The 21,924-nt window shown below is 48.3% G+C and overlaps 1 protein-coding gene across 16 annotated transcripts in view; it reads right to left on the reverse strand.

The window, feature by feature from the left end:
- Positions 1–21,924, reverse strand: part of LOC106595038 (putative E3 ubiquitin-protein ligase HERC1) — a 242,358-nt gene that overhangs the window by 68,950 nt on the left and 151,484 nt on the right. For 9 of the 16 annotated variants that reach the window (XM_082969826.1, XM_082969834.1, XM_082969830.1 and 6 more), the window contains 9 exons: positions 19,146–19,372; positions 17,218–17,504; positions 17,042–17,094; positions 15,973–16,173; positions 12,966–13,140; positions 10,662–10,929; positions 9,189–9,402; positions 8,446–8,705; positions 198–325 (listed from right to left, as the gene is read on the reverse strand). In XM_082969826.1, coding sequence (XP_082825952.1) covers positions 198–325; positions 8,446–8,705; positions 9,189–9,402; positions 10,662–10,929; positions 12,966–13,140; positions 15,973–16,173; positions 17,042–17,094; positions 17,218–17,504; positions 19,146–19,372 — 1,813 coding nt within the window. The remainder of the gene's footprint in view (positions 1–197; positions 326–8,445; positions 8,706–9,188; positions 9,403–10,661; positions 10,930–12,965; positions 13,141–15,972; positions 16,174–17,041; positions 17,095–17,217; positions 17,505–19,145; positions 19,373–21,924) is intronic. The other 7 variants (XM_082969841.1, XM_082969837.1, XM_082969831.1 and 4 more) reach the window with 6 other exon arrangements.

The following is a 21,924-nucleotide window of genomic DNA, read 5'->3' on the forward strand; positions in this document are numbered from 1 at the left end:
CACATCACAGTCACAGTAATATCACATCACAGTAATATCACAGTCACAGTAATATCACATCACAGTCACAGTAAGTAGAGAGTCTGTTGTCTGTAGGAGCCTGGAAGTGTTTTATTGCATATTAAGCATGTCTCCAGAGGTCAGAGCATGTCTCCAGAGGTCAGAGGTTGTCTCCAGAGGTCAGAGGTTCTGCTTACGTTCTGTTGAAGACGCAGGTCAGTTGAAGGGAGTACTGGTTCTGAGTAACGCTCCACACTCGGACTGTTCCATCGTTACCGCTGGTGGCCAGCAGGCCTTTCCTACTGCACCAACCACACGTGATCACCTGGAGAAGACACACCACGTTTCACATGGCTTAATGAAGTCTCTATAACCCTTCATAAGGTCTTCATAAACCCTCTATAAGGCCTGCGCTATGCAACACATACGGATTGTCATTTATCTAATCACACAGTCAAACTTTATCACACACTATAACAAAGTCTTCATTAACACTTTATGAGGCCTACATGATGAACTGAAAAACGATCCTCGGTTATCAACAAGACAGGGACACCACCTCGGACAACACATAAAACGACCCTCGGTTATCAACAAGACAGGGACAACACCTGGTACAACACATAAAACGACCCTCGGTTATCAACAAGACAGGGACAACACCTGGTACAACACATAAAACGACCCTCGGTTATCAACAAGACAGGGACAACACCTGGTACAACACATAAAACGACCCTCGGTTATAAATCTAACAATATCAGAAGTAAGAGTTCTGCTGTGAACGACCCTCAATGAAATCAGTCCCCATCTTCCAGACCCTTCAAACTCAACTCTGGACCTCGAAGCCAGTTTTTCCATTGTCCCTGTATAATCAGGGACTGATTCAGACCCCAGACACCAGGTGGGTTAATGATCAGGGACTGATTTAGACACCTGGTGGGTTAATGATCAGGGACTGATTTAGACCTCAGATACCAGGTGGGTTAATGATCAGTGTCTAATTTAGACCCCAGACACCAGGTGGGTTAATGATCAGGGACTCATTCAGACACCAGGTGGGTTAATGATCAGGGACTGATTTAGACACCAGGTGGGTTAATGATCAGGGACTGATTCAGACCCCAGACACCAGGTGGGTTAATGATCAGGGACTCATTCAGACACCAGGTGGGTTAATGATCAGGGACTGATTTAGACACCAGGTGGGTTAATGATCAGGGACTGATTCAGACCCCAGACACCAGGTGGGTTAATGATCAGGGACTGATTTAGACACCTGGTGGGTTAATGATCAGGGACTGATTTAGACCTCAGATACCAGGTGGGTTAATGATCAGTGTCTAATTTAGACCCCAGACACCAGGTGGGTTAATGATCAGGGACTCATTCAGACACCAGGTGGGTTAATGATCAGGGACTGATTTAGACACCAGGTGGGTTAATGATCAGGGACTGATTTAGACCTCAGATACCAGGTGGGTTAATTATCAGGGACTGATTTAGACCCCAGGTGGGTTAATGATCAGGGACTGATTTAGACCTCAGATACCAGGTGGGTTAATTATCAGGGACTGATTTAGACCCCAGATACCAGGTGGGTTAATGATCAGGGACTGATTTAGACCTGAACACCAGGTGGGTTAATAATCATGGACCGATTTTGTCACGTCCTGACCATAGAAAGCTGTTATTTTATATGGTAGAGTAGGTCAGGGCGTGACTTTTCTAGTTCTGTTTTTTCTATGTTGTTATGTTCTAGTTTTGTATTTCTATGTTGGGTTGTTCTAGTTTTGTATTTCTATGTTGGGCTTTGTTTGGGATGATCTTCAATTAGAGGCAGCTCCTCTAATTGGAGGTCATATTTAAGTTGGTGTTTTTCCCACCTGGGTTGGTGGGAGATTCATTTTGAGTAGTGTATGTTTCACCTCTGCGTCACGGTTTGTTGTTTTGTTTATTCAGGTTTATTTTGTATGTATTTCAGCGTTTCACAGTTTAATAAAGAATTATGTGGAACGAGAATCACGCTGCACTTTGGTCCGCTCTTCTCTACGACAGCCGTGACAGATTCAGACCTCAGACACCAGGTGGGTTAATGATCAGGGACTGATTCAGACCTCTCAGGGACTGATTTAGACCCCAGACACCAGGTGGGTTAATGATCAGGGGCTGATTTAGACCCCAGACACCAGGTGGGTTAATGATCAGGGACTGATTTAGACCCCAGACACCAGGTGGGTTAATGATCAGGGACTGATTCAGACCCCAGACACCAGGTGGGTTAATGATCAGGGACTGATTCAGACACCAGGTGGGTTAATGATCAGGGACTGATTCAGACCTCAGACACCAGGTGGGTTAATGATCAGGGACTGATTTAGACCTCAGACACCAGGTGGGTTAATGATCAGGGACTGATTCAGACCCCAGACGGGTTAATGATCAGGGACTGATTCAGACACCAGGTGGGTTAATGATCAGGGACTGATTCAGACCTCAGACACCAGGTGGGTTAATGATCAGGGACTGATTTAGACCTCAGACACCAGGTGGGTTAATGATCAGATAGAAGAGAAAACCAACAGGACAGAGAGGGGAGTAGAGAGGGGAGTAGAGAGGGGATAGAGAGGGGAGTAGAGAGGGAGGAGAGGGGGGAGTAGAGATGGAGTAGAGAGGGGAGTAGAGAGGGAGGAGAGGGGGGAATAGAGGGGGAGTAGAGGGGGGAGTAGAGATGGAGTAGAGAGGGGAGTAGAGAGGGAGGAGAGGGGGGAATAGAGAGGGAGTAGAGAGAGGAGTAGAGAGGGGAGTAGAGAGGGGAGGAGAGGGGGAGGAGAGAGGGGAGTAGAGAGGGGAGTAGAGAGGGGAGTAGAGAGGGAGTAGAGAGGGAGTAGAGAGGGGAGTAGAGAGGGGATAGAGAGGGGAGTAGAGAGGGAGTAGAGAGGGGAGTAGAGAGGGGGTAGAAGGGGAGTAGAGAGGGGAGTAGAGAGGGAGTAGAGAGGGGAGTAGAGAGGGGATAGAGAGGGGAGTGGAGAGGGGGTAGAAGGGGAGTAGAGAGGGGGTAGAAGGGGAGTAGAGAGGGGAGTAGAGAGGGAGTAGAGAGGGGAGTAGAGAGGGGATAGAGAGGGGAGTAGAGAGGGGGTAGAAGGGGAGTAGAGAGGGGAGTAGAGAGGGGAGTAGAGAGGGGGTAGAAGGGGAGTAGAGAGGGGAGTAGAGAGGGGAGTAGAAAGGGAGTACAGGCTGCAGGCTGCAGACTAATTTAGGAAGTAACATTTCAGGAACAAATGGAGATGAAAGGAAGGACAGAGAGATCAGGAACATGAGTGGAGGGGAAGAGACTATTCCTCTAATGGGGTCAGAGTGGTTCTGTTAGAACAGTTTGGGCAACCTTGACAACGGCAAGAAAGACTTCAAGGTGGCTCTGCTCACAGAACTAGAGGGTTCTATTTCCCTGGTTCTACCACCCTACACAGTGTATTCTACACCAGTAAACACACAGAACTAGAGGGTTCTATTTCCCTGGTTCTACCACCCTACACAGTGTATTATACACCAGTAAACACACAGAACTAGAGGGTTCTATTTCCCTGGTTCTACTACCCTACACAGTGTATTCTACACCAGTAAACACACAGAACTAGAGGGTTCTATTTCCCTGGTTCTACCACCCTACACAGTGTATTATACACCAGTAAACACACAGAACTAGAGGGTTCTATTTCCCTGGTTCTACTACCCTACACAGTGTATTCTACACCAGTAAACACACAGAACTAGAGGGTTCTATTTCCCTGGTTCTACCACCCTACACAGTGTATTATACACCAGTAAACACACAGAACTAGAGGGTTCTATTTCCCTGGTTCTACTACCCTACACAGTGTATTCCACACCAGTAAACACACAGAACTAGAGGGTTCTATTTCCCTGGTTCTACCACCCTACACAGTGTATTATACACCAGTAAACACACAGAACTAGAGGGTTCTATTTCCCTGGTTCTACTACCCTACACAGTGTATTCTACACCAGTAAACACACAGAACTAGAGGGTTCTATTTCCCTGGTTCTACCACCCTACACAGTGTATTATACACCAGTAAACACACAGAACTAGAGGGTTCTATTTCCCTGGTTCTACTACCCTACACAGTGTATTCTATACCAGTAAACACACAGAACTAGAGGGTTCTATTTCCCTGGTTCTACCACCCTACACAGTGTATTCTACACCAGTAAACACACAGAACTAGAGGGTTCTATTTCCCTGGTTCTACCACCCTACACAGTGTATTCTATACCAGTAAACACACAGAACTAGAGGGTTCTATTTCCCTGGTTCTACTACCCTACACAGTGTATTCTACACCAGTAAACACACAGAACTAGAGGGTTCTATTTCCCTGGTTCTACTACCCTACACAGTGTATTCTACACCAGTAAACACACAGAACTAGAGGGTTCTATTTCCCTGGTTCTACCACCCTACACAGTGTATTCTACACCAGTAAACACACAGAACTAGAGGGTTCTATTTCCCTGGTTCTACCACCCTACACAGTGTATTCTATACCAGTAAACACACAGAACTAGAGGGTTCTATTTCCCTGGTTCTACTACCCTACACAGTGTATTCTATACCAGTAAACACACAGAACTAGAGGGTTCTATTTCCCTGGTTCTACTACCCTACACAGTGTATTCTATACCAGTAAACACACAGAACTAGAGGGTTCTATTTCCCTGGTTCTACTACCCTACACAGTGTATTCTACACCAGTAAACACACAGAACTAGAGGGTTCTATTTCCCTGGTTCTACTACCCTACACAGTGTATTCTATACCAGTAAACACACAGAACTAGAGGGTTCTATTTCCCTGGTTCTACTACCCTACACAGTGTATTATACACCAGTAAACACACAGAACTAGAGGGTTCTATTTCCCTGGTTCTACTACCCTACACAGTGTATTCTACACCAGTAAACACACAGAACTAGAGGGTTCTATTTCCCTGGTTCTACTACCCTACACAGTGTATTATACACCAGTAAACACACAGAACTAGAGGGTTCTATTTCCCTGGTTCTACTACCCTACACAGTGTATTATACACCAGTAAACACACAGAACTAGAGGGTTCTATTTCCCTGGTTCTACTACCCTACACAGTGTATTCTACACCAGTAAACACACAGAACTAGAGGGTTCTATTTCCCTGGTTCTACTACCCTACCAGTAAACACACAGAACTAGAGGGTTCTATTTCCCTGGTTCTACTACCCTACACAGTGTATTATACACCAGTAAACACACAGAACTAGAGGGTTCTATTTCCCTGGTTCTACCACCCTACACAGTGTATTCTACACCAGTAAACACACAGAACTAGAGGGTTCTATTTCCCTGGTTCTACCACCCTACACAGTGTATTCTATACCAGAAGACACACAGAACTCTCTGCTCTGGTGAGCCTCCAACGTGACAGAAGAGCACTTGACCAGGTCACCACCATGTCGGCAAAGGTCTGAACCCTAACCACCCTCTACCCTAACCACCCTCTACCCTAACCACCCTCTACCCTAACCCTCTACCCCTAACTCTCTACCCTAACCCTCTACCCCTAACCCTCTACCCCTAACCCTCTACCCCTAACCCTAACCCTCTACCCCTAACCCTCTACCCCTAACCCTCTACCCCTAACCCTCTACCCCTAACTCTCTACCCCTAACTCTCTACCCCTAACTCTCTACCCCTAACCCTCTACCCCTAACTCTCTACCCCTAACCCTCTACCCTAACCACCCTCTACCCTAACCCTCTACCCCTAACCCTCTACCCTAACCACCCTCTACCCTAACCACCCTCTACCCCTAACCCTCTACCCCTAACCCTCTACCCCTAACTCTCTACCCCTAACCCTCTACCCCTAACCCTCTACCCTAACCCTCTACCCCTAACCCTCTACCCCTAACTCTCTACCCCTAACCCTCTACCCCTAACCCTCTACCCCTAACCCTCTACCCTAACCCTCTACCCTAACCCTCTACCCCTAACCCTCTACCCCTAACCCTCTACCCCTAACCCTCTACCCTAACCCTCTACCCCTAACCCTCTACCCCTAACTCTCTACCCTAACCCTCTACCCCTAACCCTCTACCCCTAACTCTCTACCCCTAACCCTCTACCCTAACCCTCTACCCCTAACCCTCTACCCTAACCACCCTCTACCCTAACCACCCTCTACCCTAACCCTGTACCCTAACCCTCTACCCCTAACTCTCTACCCCTAACCCTCTACCCTAACCCTCTACCCCTAACCCTCTACCCCTAACCCTCTACCCCTAACTCTCTACCCCTAACCCTCTACCCTAACCCTCTACCCCTAACCCTCTACCCCTAACCCTCTACCCCTAACCCTCTACCCTAACCCTCTACCCCTAACCCTCTACCCTAACCCTCTACCCCTAACCCTCTACCCTAACCACCCTCTACCCTAACCCTCTACCCTAACTCTCTACCCTAACCCTCTACCCTAACCCTCTACCCTAACCACCCTCTATCCTAACCACCCTCTATCCTAACCCTCCACCCTAACCCTCCACCTCTAACCCCTACTCACCCTAACCCTCCACCCTAACCCCTACTCACCCTAACCCTCCACCCTAACCCCTACTCACCCTAACCCTCCACCCTAACCCCTACTCACCCTAACCCTCCACCCTAACCCTAACCCTCCACCCCTAACCCCTACTCACCCTAACCCCTACTCACCCTAACCCTCCACCCTAACCCTCCACCCTAACCCTAACCCTCCACCCCTAACCCTCTACCCCTACTCACCCTAACCCTCCACCCTAACCCTCTACCCTAACCCTCCACCCCTAACCCTCCACCCTAACCCTCTACCCCTAACCCTCCAACCTAACCCCTACTCACCCTAACCCTCTACCCTAACCCTCCACCCCTAACCCCTACTCACCCTAACCCTCTACCCCTACTCACCCTAACCCTCTACCCTAACCCCTACTCACCCTAACCCTCCACCCTAACCCTTCACCCCTAACCCTCTACCTCTACCCCTACTCACCCTAACCCTCCACCCTAACCCTAACCCTTCACCCCTAACCCTCTACCCCTCCACCCTCTACCCCTACTCACCCTAACCCTCCACCCTAACCCTCCACCCCTAACCCTCCACCCCTAACCCTCCACCCCTACTCACCCTAACCCTCCACCCTAACCCTCCACCCCTAACCCTCCACCCCTAACCCTCCACCCCTAACCCTCCACCCCTACTCACCCTAACCCTCCACCCCTAACCCTCCACCCCTAACCCTCCACCCCTACTCACCCTAACCCTCTACCCCTAACCCTCTACCCCTCCACCCTCTACCCCTACTCACCCTAACCCTCCACCCTAACCCTCCACCCCTACTCACCCTAACCCTCTACCCCTAACCCTCTACCCCTCCACCCTCTACCCCTACTCACCCTAACTCTCCACCCTAACCCTCCACCCCTAACCCTCCACCCCTACTCACCCTAACCCTCTACCCCTCCACCCTCTACCCCTACTCACCCTAACCCTCCACCCTAACCCTCCACCCTAACCCTCCACCCCTAACCCTCCACCCCTAACCCTCTACCCCTACTCACCCTAACCCTCCACCCTAACCCTCTACCCTAACCCTCCACCCCTAACCCTCCACCCTAACCCTCTACCCCTAACCCTCCAACCTAACCCCTACTCACCCTAACCCTCCACCCTAACCCTTCACCCCTAACCCTCCACCCTAACCCTCCACCCCTAACCCTTCACCCCTAACCCTCCACCCCTAACCCTCCACCCTAACCCTCCACCCCTAACCCTCCACCCCTAACCCTAACCCTCCACCCTAACCCTCCACCCTAACCCTCCACCCCTAACCCTCCACCCCTAACCCTCTACCCCTACTCACCCTAACCCTCCACCCTAACCCTCTACCCTAACCCTCCACCCCTAACCCTCCACCCTAACCCTCTACCCCTAACCCTCCAACCTAACCCCTACTCACCCTAACCCTCCACCCTAACCCTCCACCCCTAACCCTCCACCCTAACCCTCCACCCCTAACCCTTCACCCCTAACCCTCCACCCTAACCCTCCACCCTAACCCTCCACCCTAACCCTCCACCCCTAACCCTCCACCCCTAACCCTAACCCTAACCCTAACCCTCCACCCTAACCCTCCACCCTAACCCTCCACCCCTAACCCTCCACCCTAACCCTCCACCCCTAACCCTCCACCCTAACCCTCCACCCTAACCCTCCACCCCTAACCCTCCACCCTAACCCTCCACCCCTAACCCTCCACCCCTAACCCTCCACCCCTAACCCTCCACCCCTAACCCTCTACCCTAAACCCTCCACCCTAACCCTCCACCCCTAACCCTTCCAGTACTCACCCTGCTCTGGTGAGCCTCCAACTTCACAGAAGAGCACTTGCGCAGGTCACCAGCCATGTCGGCAAAGGTTTGCGGCCGGCTCTGGTTGTCTCTGTCGTGAGCGGCCAGCGTGCGGACCAGCTGCTGAGCGGCCCACTGACGGTGTCCCGAGGACAGGCGAGAAGACAGGCAGCAAGCAGCCAGCGCGTTGGCCAGCTCCAGTGGTCCTACAGCAGTGGGATTATAGGAAGGATGGGTATACAAATGTGCAATTAAACCTGCTGGAACGAAAACAAAGGGGTGGAAGAAGGACCGGTGAGTGATTTGGGGAAGAGATGAGAGGATGTTAAATTATAACATAACACAATGCCTGGTCCAAATCACTACGGTAATAATGACAACTAGCATGGGTACTATGGAGGCTAGCACAAACTGCTACCATTAGCTAGTAGCTACATGTCTGGATGTACATGTCATCCATGCAGACTATCTGAAAATACAAGGCGACTACAAGTCTACAATCACTGCCCCCCCCTCCCCACATTTCAACCATTTCTTAAATGAAACATTCTAAATGAGCTGAGAAATATCTTTGTTCATCCCATAATGCAATTTTACAAACAAAACTGACAAATCGTCATTACAAAACTCTATTGAATATGACGACACGGCATAATGACATGTCGATGACAGACAGCGTATGATAATATCGCAATGCCTAGAAATCTCTGAGGACCACAGCAGCCGACTCCAGGTCTACGAACCTCTCTTCTCCACGTCGGTCTTGTCATAGTTGGGTCTGAGCCGGGCCCCTTTGTCAGCGAGCAGGGCCACGAGGGCCTGGGTGACCACGAAATTGGGTGACGTCACAAGCTTGTTCTCCTCGGCCACGCCCCTCAGGAAGCTGGGGAGGAACTTCCTCTGGACGGGGTCGTCTACCGTGGTCAGGTTCATCCCCGTTGCCGCGGAGATCAGGTTCTAGAGACGGATAGATATACAGGTTCTAGATCAGTCAGAGGCACCCTAACACGCTGTACGGGGGTCGTCTACGGGCGCCAGGTTCATCTCCGTCGGAGCGTTTGATTTATTCAGGGCAGCCCAGCTGAGACCAGGATCTCATTCCCAAATGGTGCCCTGAGTACGAACACTTTCTCACAACAGGAAGAACAATTTACATTCCAATTAAAATTCAAATAAAAAAGCAGAAGGAACAACCTCAACACAAAGAATATCAACAAATAAACCATTACAGTCGATGGAAACAACTCAATGAATTCAACACTGACCGAGCGGAACCAGAGAATCAAGAAGCAAGGAATGCTGGGAGTTATTCCAGCTGTATCGTACACAGCACATTGGTCAGTGTTACCTAGTTTTGACTTTTCAGTTACATTTCTAGTGTTGATTCAGGTGTTAAATTAACACTAATTGGTCTAAAATAACCCCAGTGTTGGTGTTTATAACCAGTATTAAACCACGCCTATCATTATCATATTTCCCAGCATGCTCTATTGCAGGTTGATTTTTAGAATCGTTTTTTTCCCCTCAATATCTATGTTTTTACATGTAGTACATTGATTGATTAATTCATGTTATGATACTCAAATATGAATAACATTTTTCTCAACTAATCCAATCTGTTACTTTGTAGTTATTGCAGACGTTACTGAAATGGTTATTCCAGTTTAGATAGTCTCATATCTTAGTCTTCCCATTCCAATGGGAATTACACATCACTTTGCCAACCATCATAAGGTGACTTGCAGACCTGAAAACCAGGAGTTTCAGACTACTGTATTAGTGTCAAACTTGGCAAAATAAGGCCTCGTTAAATACTTGTTGTATTGTGTTGAACATTTTTATTTTAATGATCTGGCTTGATGAAACCCACAGGACAACAAAAACTAAATGACTGCAACAATCTCTGTCAATAACAAATACAGTCTTGGCTAGTAACTACAATTCACTCCAAAGGTAAGGCACTCTGGGAAATATGCAAAAAAATAAATATACTTTACACTAAACGGTGTGTTAATTTAACACTGAAAAGTGTGCATGTGACCAATAAAATGTGATTTGTATAGGTCATGTTAAGTATTGCATAAGTCTGGTGCTGAGGACTAAGGTTGTGCTGACTTGAACTTGTTGTTGTTGAGTGCAGTAGAGAACTGGTAACTTCCTCTTTCTCTTCCATTCTACTATCTTTGTGTGAGTCTGAGTTGTGTATCTGTTGTTACCTGTGTGCAGAGCTGGACCAGTAGCTTGGCAGCGTTGGGGCTGTTGGAGGCCAGACAACCCACAGCTGTACTGAGATATGCCAGACAGGAGATAGGTTTACTGGCCTTGGTGGCCCCGCGGGGCCGCTCTGAGGCCCCTGATCCAGCTGTAGGGCTGGTGGAGAGGCCGGCTCGCCCTGCTGCAGCCAGACACATCAGTCTGACTAGGGTCCTGATGTCTGTCAGACCCAGGGACTCCAACCCTGCTGCCAGGCTGCAGCTAGAACCACTGAGAGAGAGGGGGGAGAGAGAGGGGAGGGAGAGAGAAAGAGGGGAGAGAGAGAGGAGGGGAGAGAGAGGGGAGAGAGAGGAGGGGAGAGAGAGAGGAGGGGAGAGAGAGAGGAGGGGAGAGAGAGAGGAGAGGAGAGAGAGAGGAGAGGGAGAGAGAGAGGAGGGGAGAGAGAGGAGGGGAGAGAGAGAGAGGAGGGGAGAGAGAGAGGAGGGGAGGGAGAGAGAGGAGGGGAGAGAGAGAGAGAGGAGGGGAGAGAGAGAGGAGGGGAGAGAGGGGGGAGGGAGAGAGGGGGGAGGGAAGAGAGAGGAGAGAAGAGAGAGGAGAGAAGAGAGAGGGGTGGGAGAGAGAGGAGGGAGAGAGAGAGGAGGGGAGAGAGAGAGAGGAGGGGAGAGAGAGAGGACGGGAGAGAGAGAGGATGGGAGAAAGAGGAGGGGAGAGAGAGGAGGGAGAGAGAGAGGAGAGGGAGAGAGGAGGGGAGAGAGAGGAGGGAGAGAGGAGGGGAGAGAGAGGGGAGAGAGAGAGGCGGGAGAGAGAGGAGGAGAGGGAGAGAGAGGAGGGGAGAGAGAGAGAGGAGGGGAGAGAGAGAGGAGGGGAGAGAGAGAGGAGGGGAGAGAGAGAGGGGAGGGAGAGAGAGGAGGAGAGAGAGGGGAGGGGAGAGAGAGGGAAGGGAGAGAGAGAGGAGGGAGAGAGAGAGGAGGGGAGAGAGAGGAGGGAGAGAGAGGAGGGAGAGAGAGAGGAGGGGAGAGAGAGGGGAGGGGAGAGAGAGGGGAGGGAGAGAGAGGAGGGAGAGAGAGAGGAGGGGAGAGAGAGGGGAGGGAGAGAGAGGAGGGGAGAGAGAGGAGGGGAGAGAGAGGAGGGGAGAGAGAGACAGCCATACACATAAACATACAGTACTTGCGATGCAGTTCACCCTTATACACTGACACCAACTAAACACAGTGGAAAATGAGATGAATGGAGAGAGATCGAGACAGAGAGAGACAGAAATACACCAGGGAGACAGAGAGAACCGAGAGAGTCAGACAGACACCAACGAGACGGAGAGAGACAGACAGACAGACACTGACAGACAGACACCAGGGAGACAGAGAGAACCGACAGACACCAGGGAGACAGAGACAGAGAGAACCGAGAGAGACAGACAGACACCACGAGACAGAGAGAGACAGACAGACACCAACGAGACAGACAGAGACAGAGACAGAGAGAGACAGACACTGACAGACAGACACCAGGGAGACAGAGAGAACCGAGAGAGACAGACAGACACCAACGAGACAGAGAGAGACAGACAGACACCAGGGAGACAGAGAGAACCGAGAGAGTCAGACAGACACCAACGAGACGGAGAGAGACAGACAGACAGACACTGACAGACAGACACCAGGGAGACAGAGAGAACCGACAGACACCAGGGAGACAGAGACAGAGAGAACCGAGAGAGACAGACAGACACCACGAGACAGAGAGAGACAGACAGACACCAACGAGACAGACAGAGACAGAGACAGAGAGAGACAGACACTGACAGACAGACACCAGGGAGACAGAGAGAACCGAGAGAGACAGACAGACACCAACGAGACAGAGAGAGACAGACAGACACCAGGGAGACAGAGAGAACCGAGAGAGACAGACAGACACCAACGAGACAGACAGACCCCAGGGAGACAGAGAGAGACAGAGACAGAGAGAACCGAGAGAGACAGACAGACACCAGGGAGACAGAGAGAGACAGAGACAACCGAGAGAGACAGACAGACACCAGGGAGACAGAGAGAGACAGACAGAGAGCCAGAGACAGAGAGAACCGAGAGAGACAGACAGAGAGACAGACAGAACCGAGAGAGAGAGAGACAGAGCGAGACAGAGAGAGAGAGTCTACAACCAGTCCTACATCTAGTCTACACCCAGTCTACACCCAGCCTACACCTAGTCTACACCTAGTCTACACCTAGTCTACACCCAGTCCTACACCTAGTCTACCACCAGTCCTACACCTAGTCTACAACCAGTCCTACAGACAGACCCACCTGACAGAGAGTAGAGACAGGGCCCTCATCACCATGGTCCTGGCCAGGAGAACCTGCGCTGCAGAGGTCACCCTCCTCAGAGCCACGACCCTGTCATGGGGGTTGTCCAGGGCTGCAGCCTGCTCACCCAGAGTCACTCTGCCTGAGGAGCTGTTCTCCACCGCGCCCTGGCAGCCTGGGAAACACACACACGCACAATGTACAATACAACCCCACAAAATGGACATATAACAGGGGAACACTGAACCACCCACGTTACAGAGAGGACCGTACACATTACAGAGAGGACCGTACACCTAAACCACCCATATTACAGAGAGGACCGTACACATTACAGAGAGGACCGTACACCTAAACCACCCATATTACAGAGAGGACCGTACACATTACAGAGAGGACCGTACACCTAAACCACCCATATTACAGAGAGGACCGTACACATCACAACCACCCACATTACAGAGAGGACCGTACACTTCTCAACCACGCACATTACAGAGAGGACCGTACACATCTAAACCACCCACATTACAGAGAGGACCGTACACATCTCAACCACCCACATTACAGAGAGGACCGTACACTTCTCAACCACGCACATTACAGAGAGGACCGTACACATCTAAACCACCCACATTACAGAGAGGGCCGTACACATCTCCAACCACCCACATTACAGAGAGGACCGTACACATCTAAACCACCCAGATTACAGAGAGGACCGTACACATCTCAACCACCCACGTTACAGAGAGGACCGTACACATCTAAACCACCCACATTACAGAGAGGACCGTACACATTACAGAGAGGACCGTACATATCTAAACCACCCACATTACAGAGAGGACCGTACACATTACAGAGAGGACCGTACACATTACAGAGAGGACCGTACATATCTAAACCACCCATATTACAGAGAGGACCGTACACATCACAACCACCCACATTACAGAGAGGACCGTACACTTCTCAACCACGCACATTACAGAGAGGACCGTACACATCACAACCACCCACATTACAGAGAGGACCGTACACTTCTCAACCACGCACATTACAGAGAGGACCGTACACATCTGAACCACCCACATTACAGAGAGGACCGTACACATCTCAACCACCCACATTACAGAGAGGACCGTACACATCTCAACCACCCACATTACAGAGAGGACCGTACACATCTCACCACCCACATTACAGAGAGGACTGTACACATCTAAACCACCCACATTACAGAGAGGACCGTACACATCTAAACCACCCACATTACAGAGAGGACCGTACACATCTAAACCACCCACATTACAGAGAGGACCGTACACATCTCACCACCCACATTACAGAGAGGGCCGCACACATCTCACCATTCCCACTATTGTTGCTAAATGGACTTTCTGGTTAACCTCTTGACGGTCGCCTAGGATAGGGGGCGCTACAGCGATTTTTGAAAAAAATGTGTGCCCATTTTAAACGGCCTCCTACTCAAACTCAGAAGCTAGGATATGCATATAATTAATACTTGTGGATAGAAAACACCCTAAAGTTTCTAAAACTGTTTGAATGGTGTCTGTGAGTATAACAGAACTCATATGGCAGGCAAAACCCCGAGACAGATCGTAACAGGATGTGGAATTCTGAATTGCGGACTCAACTTCATCAGTTTGCCTGTAAATCACACAGTGAGCAATGGTTCATTGAGCAATTCCTATTGCTTCCACTAGATGTCCCCAGTCTTTACAAAGTGGTTTGAGTCTCCTACTGTGAAAACTGACAGAATGACACGCTGTGGGACGTGGTCACACGGAGAGGGCCATCACCATTATGACGCCGGCGCCCTGGCTACCCTCCCCTTTCGAAACGTTTATAAAGACAATGCAATCGTCCTCCTTGAATCTTATTGGAGCTCTGGTTGAAAAAGGCCCTAAAGATTTATGTTATACAGCGTTTGACATGTTTGAACGAACCTAAATAAGAAAAAAATTCATTTTGTTGAAAGAGTAGCCCCGCGCACGTCGGAACTTTTGGTGCAGCCTTCAGAACGCGCTAACAACAACAAGCTATTGGGACGTAAAGGATTAACTTTTTCGAACGAAAATACATTTGTTGTGGACCTGGGATTCCTGGAAGTGCCTAAGGATGAAGATAATCAAAGGTAAGGGATTATTGACAATAGTATACAAGACTAGATTTGATATGCGATTGTTCCAAGATGGCGCTGATCTGTATTGCTAGCCTATTGTTCTGAGTATCGCATCCCCTTTTATCGCAAAGTGTGATTACCCAGTAAAGTTATTTTTAAATCTGGCATTACAGGTGCTTTCAAGAGATATTCATCTTAAATCTTAGAATGACAATATTACATTTTAAAAATGTTTTCGAATAGTAATTTAGTAAATTGTAGCGCTGTTTCATCGGATGCATTTGAGGGAAAATAGTTAGTCAACGTTACGCACCGATGTAAAATGCTGTTTTTATATATAAATATGAACTTTATCGAACAAAAGAATGCATGTATTGTGTAACATGATGTCCTAGGTGTGTCATCTGATGAAGATTGTCAAAGGTTAGTGCTGCATTTAGCTGTTTTTTGGTTATTTGTGATGCATGCTAGTTGGTCGGAAAATGGCTATGTGGCTACTTTTACGATATACTCGTCTAACATAATCTAATGTTTTGCTTTTGCTGTAAAGCCTTTTTGAAATCGGACAACGTGGTTCGATTCAGGAGAGGTGTATCTATAAAACGATATAACATAGTCCTGTATTTGAAAAAATAAATATATTACATTTTGTTATGCTAATGGCGATAGGATTTTTCGCTGGATGTCCGTCCCGTATGGGTTAAATAACTTGAACTCTTCGGGTACAACATAAACACAGATGTTTATTAAAACCAGTTCTGTTTCACAGCCTCACGTATCTGCAGCCGGGTCTCTCTGTGCGTGTGTGTGTGTGTGTGTGTGTGTGCGTGTGTGTGTGTGTGTTTCTCAGCCCCTCACCTATCTGCAGCAGAGTCTCCTCCATGCTGTTGGTGGCGGTCACCATGGCTACGGACGCCCCCAGGGGGTCACTGTCGGGGAACTGGACGGCCTCTGGAACGACCCGGCGCTCACTCAGACCCAACGGTCCCGCCAGCAGCTCAAACTCTTCCTCCCCAGTTAACCTCTCCTCCTCATCAACATCCAGCATGTCCCATTCCTCTGAAAGGGTTACAGAGAACAACACAGTCATACTATCAGCCATGTGGTTAAAGAGAACAACACAGTCATACTATCAGCCACGTGGTTAAAGAGAACAACACAGTCATACTATCAGCCATGTGGTTAAAGAGAACAACACAGTCATACTATCAGCCATGTGGTTAAAGAGAACAACACAGTCATACTATCAGCCACGTGGTTACAGAGAACAACACAGTCATACTATCAGCCACGTGGTTACAGAGAACAACACAGTCATACTATCAGCCATGTGGTTATAGAGAACAACACAGTCATACTATCAGCCACGTGGTTACAGAGAACAACACAGTCATACTATCAGCCACGTGGTTATAGAGAACAACACAGTCATACTATCAGCCATGTGGTTATAGAGAATAACCACTCATACTGTCAGCCATGTGGTTATAGAGAATAACACAGTCATACTATCAGCCACGTGGTTAAAGAGAACAACACAGTCATACTATCAGCCACGTGGTTATAGAGAATAACACAGTCATACTATCAGCCACGTGGTTACAGAGAACAACACAGTCATACTATCAGCCATGTGGTTATAGAGAATAACACAGTCGTACTATCAGCCATAAAGCTGCAGTGGACCAGTCATACTATCAGCCATAAAGCTGCAGTGGACCAGTCATACTATCAGCCATAAAGCTGCAGTGGACCAGTCATACTATCAGCCATAAAGCTGCAGTGGACCAGTCATACTATCAGCCATAAAGCTGCAGTGGACCAGTCGTACTATCAGCCATAAAGCTGCAGTGGACCAGTCATTCATATGATCAGGGACAAGAACCTCTGGAACAAGTGAATCATCATGTTTAATCAGAAGCAGTACCTTCATAGACACTGTCCTGCTTCCCCAAGAGGTCCGGGGCCAGTCCCTTATATCTGAACATGGACCACAACACGCGTTAGTGATTACAGTCGTCTTGTCACTGTGATACAGTGTGTATTGAATCTTAAGTTATAGTTGTACATAATCACAGTCTGTATTAAAACCTGGCGTGTCACCTTCTGTCCGCCACTGACCTCTCCGTCACGGGGACTGTGGTTTTACTCTTCACCGCCAGGTGTTTGTCCCGGCAGCTACCACAGAGGAGGTAGTACGGGTTACCGCTGCCGCACTCCCCCCCGAACCATCCGTCTACATAGGACCCGTTGCTCCGGTAGCCCTGTCGGTTGGCACTGCGCCCGCAGCCAGGGTGGCTCTTCTTCATGTGCTGGTTGAAGTTGGCAACGCTAGCCTCACACAACTCACATACTACCACCTCGTCTCGTTCCTCTGTCTCACACACATGCTGCCAGGGGACATGGAGACAGGGACAGGGAGACAGGGAGGGGACAGGGAGACAGGGAGGGGACACAGAGACAGGGAGGGGAGAGGACACAGAGACAGGGAGGGGACAGGGAGACAGGGAGGGGACAGGGAGACAGGGAGGGGACAGGGAGACAGGGAGGGGACACGGAGACAGGGAGGGGACACGGAGACAGGGAGGGGACAGGGAGACAGGGAGGGGACACAGAGACAGGGAGGGGACAGGGAGACAGGGAGGGGACACAGAGACAGGGAGGGGACACAGAGACAGGGAGGGGAGAGGACACAGAGACAGGGAGGGGAGGGGACACGGAGACAGGGAGGGGACAGGGAGACAGGGAGGGGACACGGAGAGACAGGGAGGGGACAGAGAGACAGGGAGGGGAGGGGACAGAGAGACAGGGAGGGGACAGGGAGACAGGGAGGGGACACAGAGACAGGGAGGGGAGGGGACACAGAGACAGGGAGGGGAGGGGACAGGGAGACAGGGAGGGGACACAGAGACAGGGAGGGGAGGGGACAGGGAGACAGGGAGGGGACACAGAGACAGGGAGGGGACACAGAGACAGGGAGGGGACACAGAGACAGGGAGGGGACACAGAGACAGGGAGGGGACACAGAGACAGGGAGGGGACATGGAGACAGGGAGGGGACACGGAGAGACAGGGAGGGGACAGAGAGACAGGGAGGGGAGGGGACAGAGAGACAGGGAGGGGACAGGGAGACAGGGAGGGGACACAGAGACAGGGAGGGGAGGGGACACAGAGACAGGGAGGGGAGGGGACACACGGAGACATAAACACAAAGTCAGTTCAAATCTAGGACATCAATAGCATGATGCCACTAACAGACTTCAAGAGACAGGTGAGTATGACAGCTGTATAGACAACATGATACCATAGCAACAAGATGATTAGCCATGAATTAACCACAAGCAACAAGACTTGATGATCAATGCCACCCACTGTAATCAGCCTTAGCATGTTAGCGTTCCACCTGGTTTACTAGCAAACCCCATTGACATCCCATCCACTGCATGCTAGTTAGGCTAACGACAGAAATCACTGCCATGGGCAGTCAGTGGCAGAGCATGATGCAATGTGTGTGAGAGAGAGGGGAGATAGTCTGAGCGTGTGTGTGTGTGTGTGTGTGTGTGTGTGAGAGAGTGTGTGTGTGTGTGAGACAGGGAGATAGTTTGAGCGTGTGTGTGCGTGTGCGTGTGTGTGACAGGGAGATAGTTTGAGCGTGTGTGTGTGTGTGTGTGTGTGTGTGTGTGTGTGTGTGTGTGTGAGACAGGGAGATAGTTTGAGCGTGTGTGTGCGTGTGCGTGTGTGTGACAGGGAGATAGTTTGAGCGTGTGTGTGTGTGTGTGTGTGTGTGTGTGTGTGTGTGTGTGTGTGTGTGTGTGATAGTGAGTAAGCCTCAACCTCTCTCAGCAGACAGTTAGCATTTACAGCACCAAGTGAATGAGTGTGTGAGTGAAAGTTAGCCGGTGAGAGTCTAAATCCTAAACTTCCTCTTCAGTCTCCTACTAAGAGTGAGACGTTTAGTGACGTGGAAGTCAGGATGAAGACCTTATTAGTTAAGGCGAGGAAAGAAGCAGCAAAACCCTCGCTGCACTCACACACACCCATGTTGGCCAGTCCAGTACCTCTGGGATCCACATGCCCAGGATGTCAGTGTCGCTGGCCAGGTCCTGACCAAACATGGCCTCCATGGTCTCCTCGTCCAGATCCAGCTCCAGTTCCTCGTCCAGGTTAAAGTCATACAGAGTTCCAGGGTCCTGCTGTAGGGCACTGCCCTCTCTACGAGACTGGCTGCGATGGGCCTGCACCGAGCGGTACAGACCAGCTACAGGAGAGGGTATATGTTACAATGGTATAGAGGAGAGGGTATATGTTACAATAGTATAGAGGAGAGGGTATATGTTACAATGGTATAGAGGAGAGGGTATATATTAGTATAGTATAGAGGAGAGGGTATATGTTAGTATAGTATAGAGGAGAGGGTATATATTAGAATAGTATAGAGGAGAGGAGAGGGTATATGTTAATATAGTATAGAGGAGAGGGTATATGTCAGAATAGTATAGAGGAGAGGGTATATGTTAGTATAGTATAGAGGAGAGGGTATATGTTACAATGGTATAGAGGAGAGGGTATATATTAGAATAGTATAGAGGAGAGGGTATATGTTAGAATATTATAGAGGAGAGGAGAGGGTATATGTTAGTATAGTATAGAGGAGAGGGTATATATTAGTATAGTATAGAGGAGAGGGTATATGTTAGAATAGTATAGAGGAGAGGGTATATATTAGTATAGTATAGAGGAGAGGAGAGGGTATATGTTAGAATAGTATAGAGGAGAGGGTATATGTTAGAATAGTATAGAGGAGAGGGTATATGTTAGAATAGTATAGAGGAGAGGGTATATGTTAGTATAGTATAGAGGAGAGGGTATATGTTAGTATAGTATAGAGGAGAGGGTATATGTTAGAATAGTATAGAGGAGAGGGTATATGTTAGAATAGTATAGAGGAGAGGGTATATGTTAGAATAGTATAGAGGAGAGGGTATATGTTAGAATAGTATAGAGGAGAGGGTATATATTAGAATAGTATAGAGGAGAGGGTATATATTAGTATAGTATAGAGGAGAGGGTATATGTTACAATAGTATAGAGGAGAGGAGAGGGTATATGTTACAATAGTATAGAGGAGAGGAGAGGGTATATGTTAGAATAGTATAGAGGAGAGGGTATATATTAGTATAGTATAGAGGAGAGGGTATATGTTAGAATAGTATAGAGGAGAGGAGAGGGTATATGTTAGAATAGTATAGAGGAGAGGGTATATGTTAGAATAGTATAGAGGAGAGGGTATATATTAGAATAGTATAGAGGAGGAGAGGGTATATGTTAGAATAGTATAGAGGAGAGGGTATATGTTAGTATAGTATAGAGGAGAGGGTATATATTAGAATAGTATAGAGGAGAGGGTATATGTTAGAATAGTATAGAGGAGAGGAGAGGGTATATGTTAGAATAGTATAGAGGAGAGGGTATATGTTAGAATAGTATAGAGGAGAGGGTATATATTAGTATAGTATAGAAGAGAGGGTATATGTTAGTATAGCAGAGAGGAGAGGGTATATGTTAGAATAGTATAGAGGAGAGGGTATATGTCAGAATAGTATAGAGGAGAGGAGAGGGTATATGTTAGAATAGTATAGAGGAGAGGGTATATGTTACAATAGTATAGAGGAGAGGAGAGGGTATATGTTAGAATAGTCGAGAGGAGAGGGTATATATTAGTATAGTATAGAGGAGAGGGTATATGTTAGAATAGTATAGAGGAGAGGGTATATGTCAGAATAGTATAGAGGAGAGGAGAGGGTATATGTTAGAATAGTATAGAGGAGAGTGTATATGTTAGAATAGTATAGAGGAGAGGGTATATGTTAGTATAGTATAGAGGAGAGGAGAGGGTATATGTTACAATAGTATAGAGGAGAGGAGAGGGTATATGTTAGAATAGTCGAGAGGAGAGGAGAGGGTATATGTTAGAATAGTATAGAGGAGAGGGTATATGTTAGAATAGTATAGAGGAGAGGGTATATGTTAGTATAGTATAGAGGAGAGGAGAGGGTATATGTTAGAATAGTATAGAGGAGACGAGAGGGTATATGTTACAATAGTATAGAGGAGAGGAGAGGGTATATGTTAGAATAGTCGAGAGGAGAGGAGAGGGTATATGTTAGAATAGTATAGAGGAGAGGGTATATGTTAGAATAGTATAGAGGAGAGGGTATATGTTAGTATAGTATAGAGGAGAGGAGAGGAGAGGGTATATGTTAGAATAGTATAGAGGAGAGGGTATATATTAGTATAGTATAGAGGAGAGGGTATATGTTAGTATAGCAGAGAGGAGAGGGTATATGTTAGAATAGTATAGAGGAGAGGGTATATGTCAGAATAGTATAGAGGAGAGGAGAGGGTATATGTTACAATAGTATAGAGGAGAGGAGAGGGTATATGTTAGTATAGTCGAGAGGAGCGGGTATATATTAGTATAGTATAGAGGAGAGGAGAGGGTATATGTTAGTATAGTATAGAGGAGAGGGTATATATTAGTATAGTATAGAGGAGAGGGTATATGTTAGAATAGTATAGAGGAGAGGGTATATGTCAGAATAGTATAGAGGAGAGGAGAGGGTATATGTTAGAATAGTATAGAGGAGAGTGTATATGTTAGAATAGTATAGAGGAGATGAGAGGGTATATGTTACAATAGTATAGAGGAGAGGAGAGGGTATATGTTAGAATAGTCGAGAGGAGAGGAGAGGGTATATATTAGTATAGTATAGAGGAGAGGGTATATGTTAGAATAGTATAGAGGAGAGG

This window comes from Salmo salar, chromosome 26 (assembly GCF_965601325.2).
Source record: "Salmo salar chromosome 26, fSalSal1, whole genome shotgun sequence".
Classification (NCBI taxonomy): domain Eukaryota; kingdom Metazoa; phylum Chordata; class Actinopteri; order Salmoniformes; family Salmonidae; genus Salmo; species Salmo salar.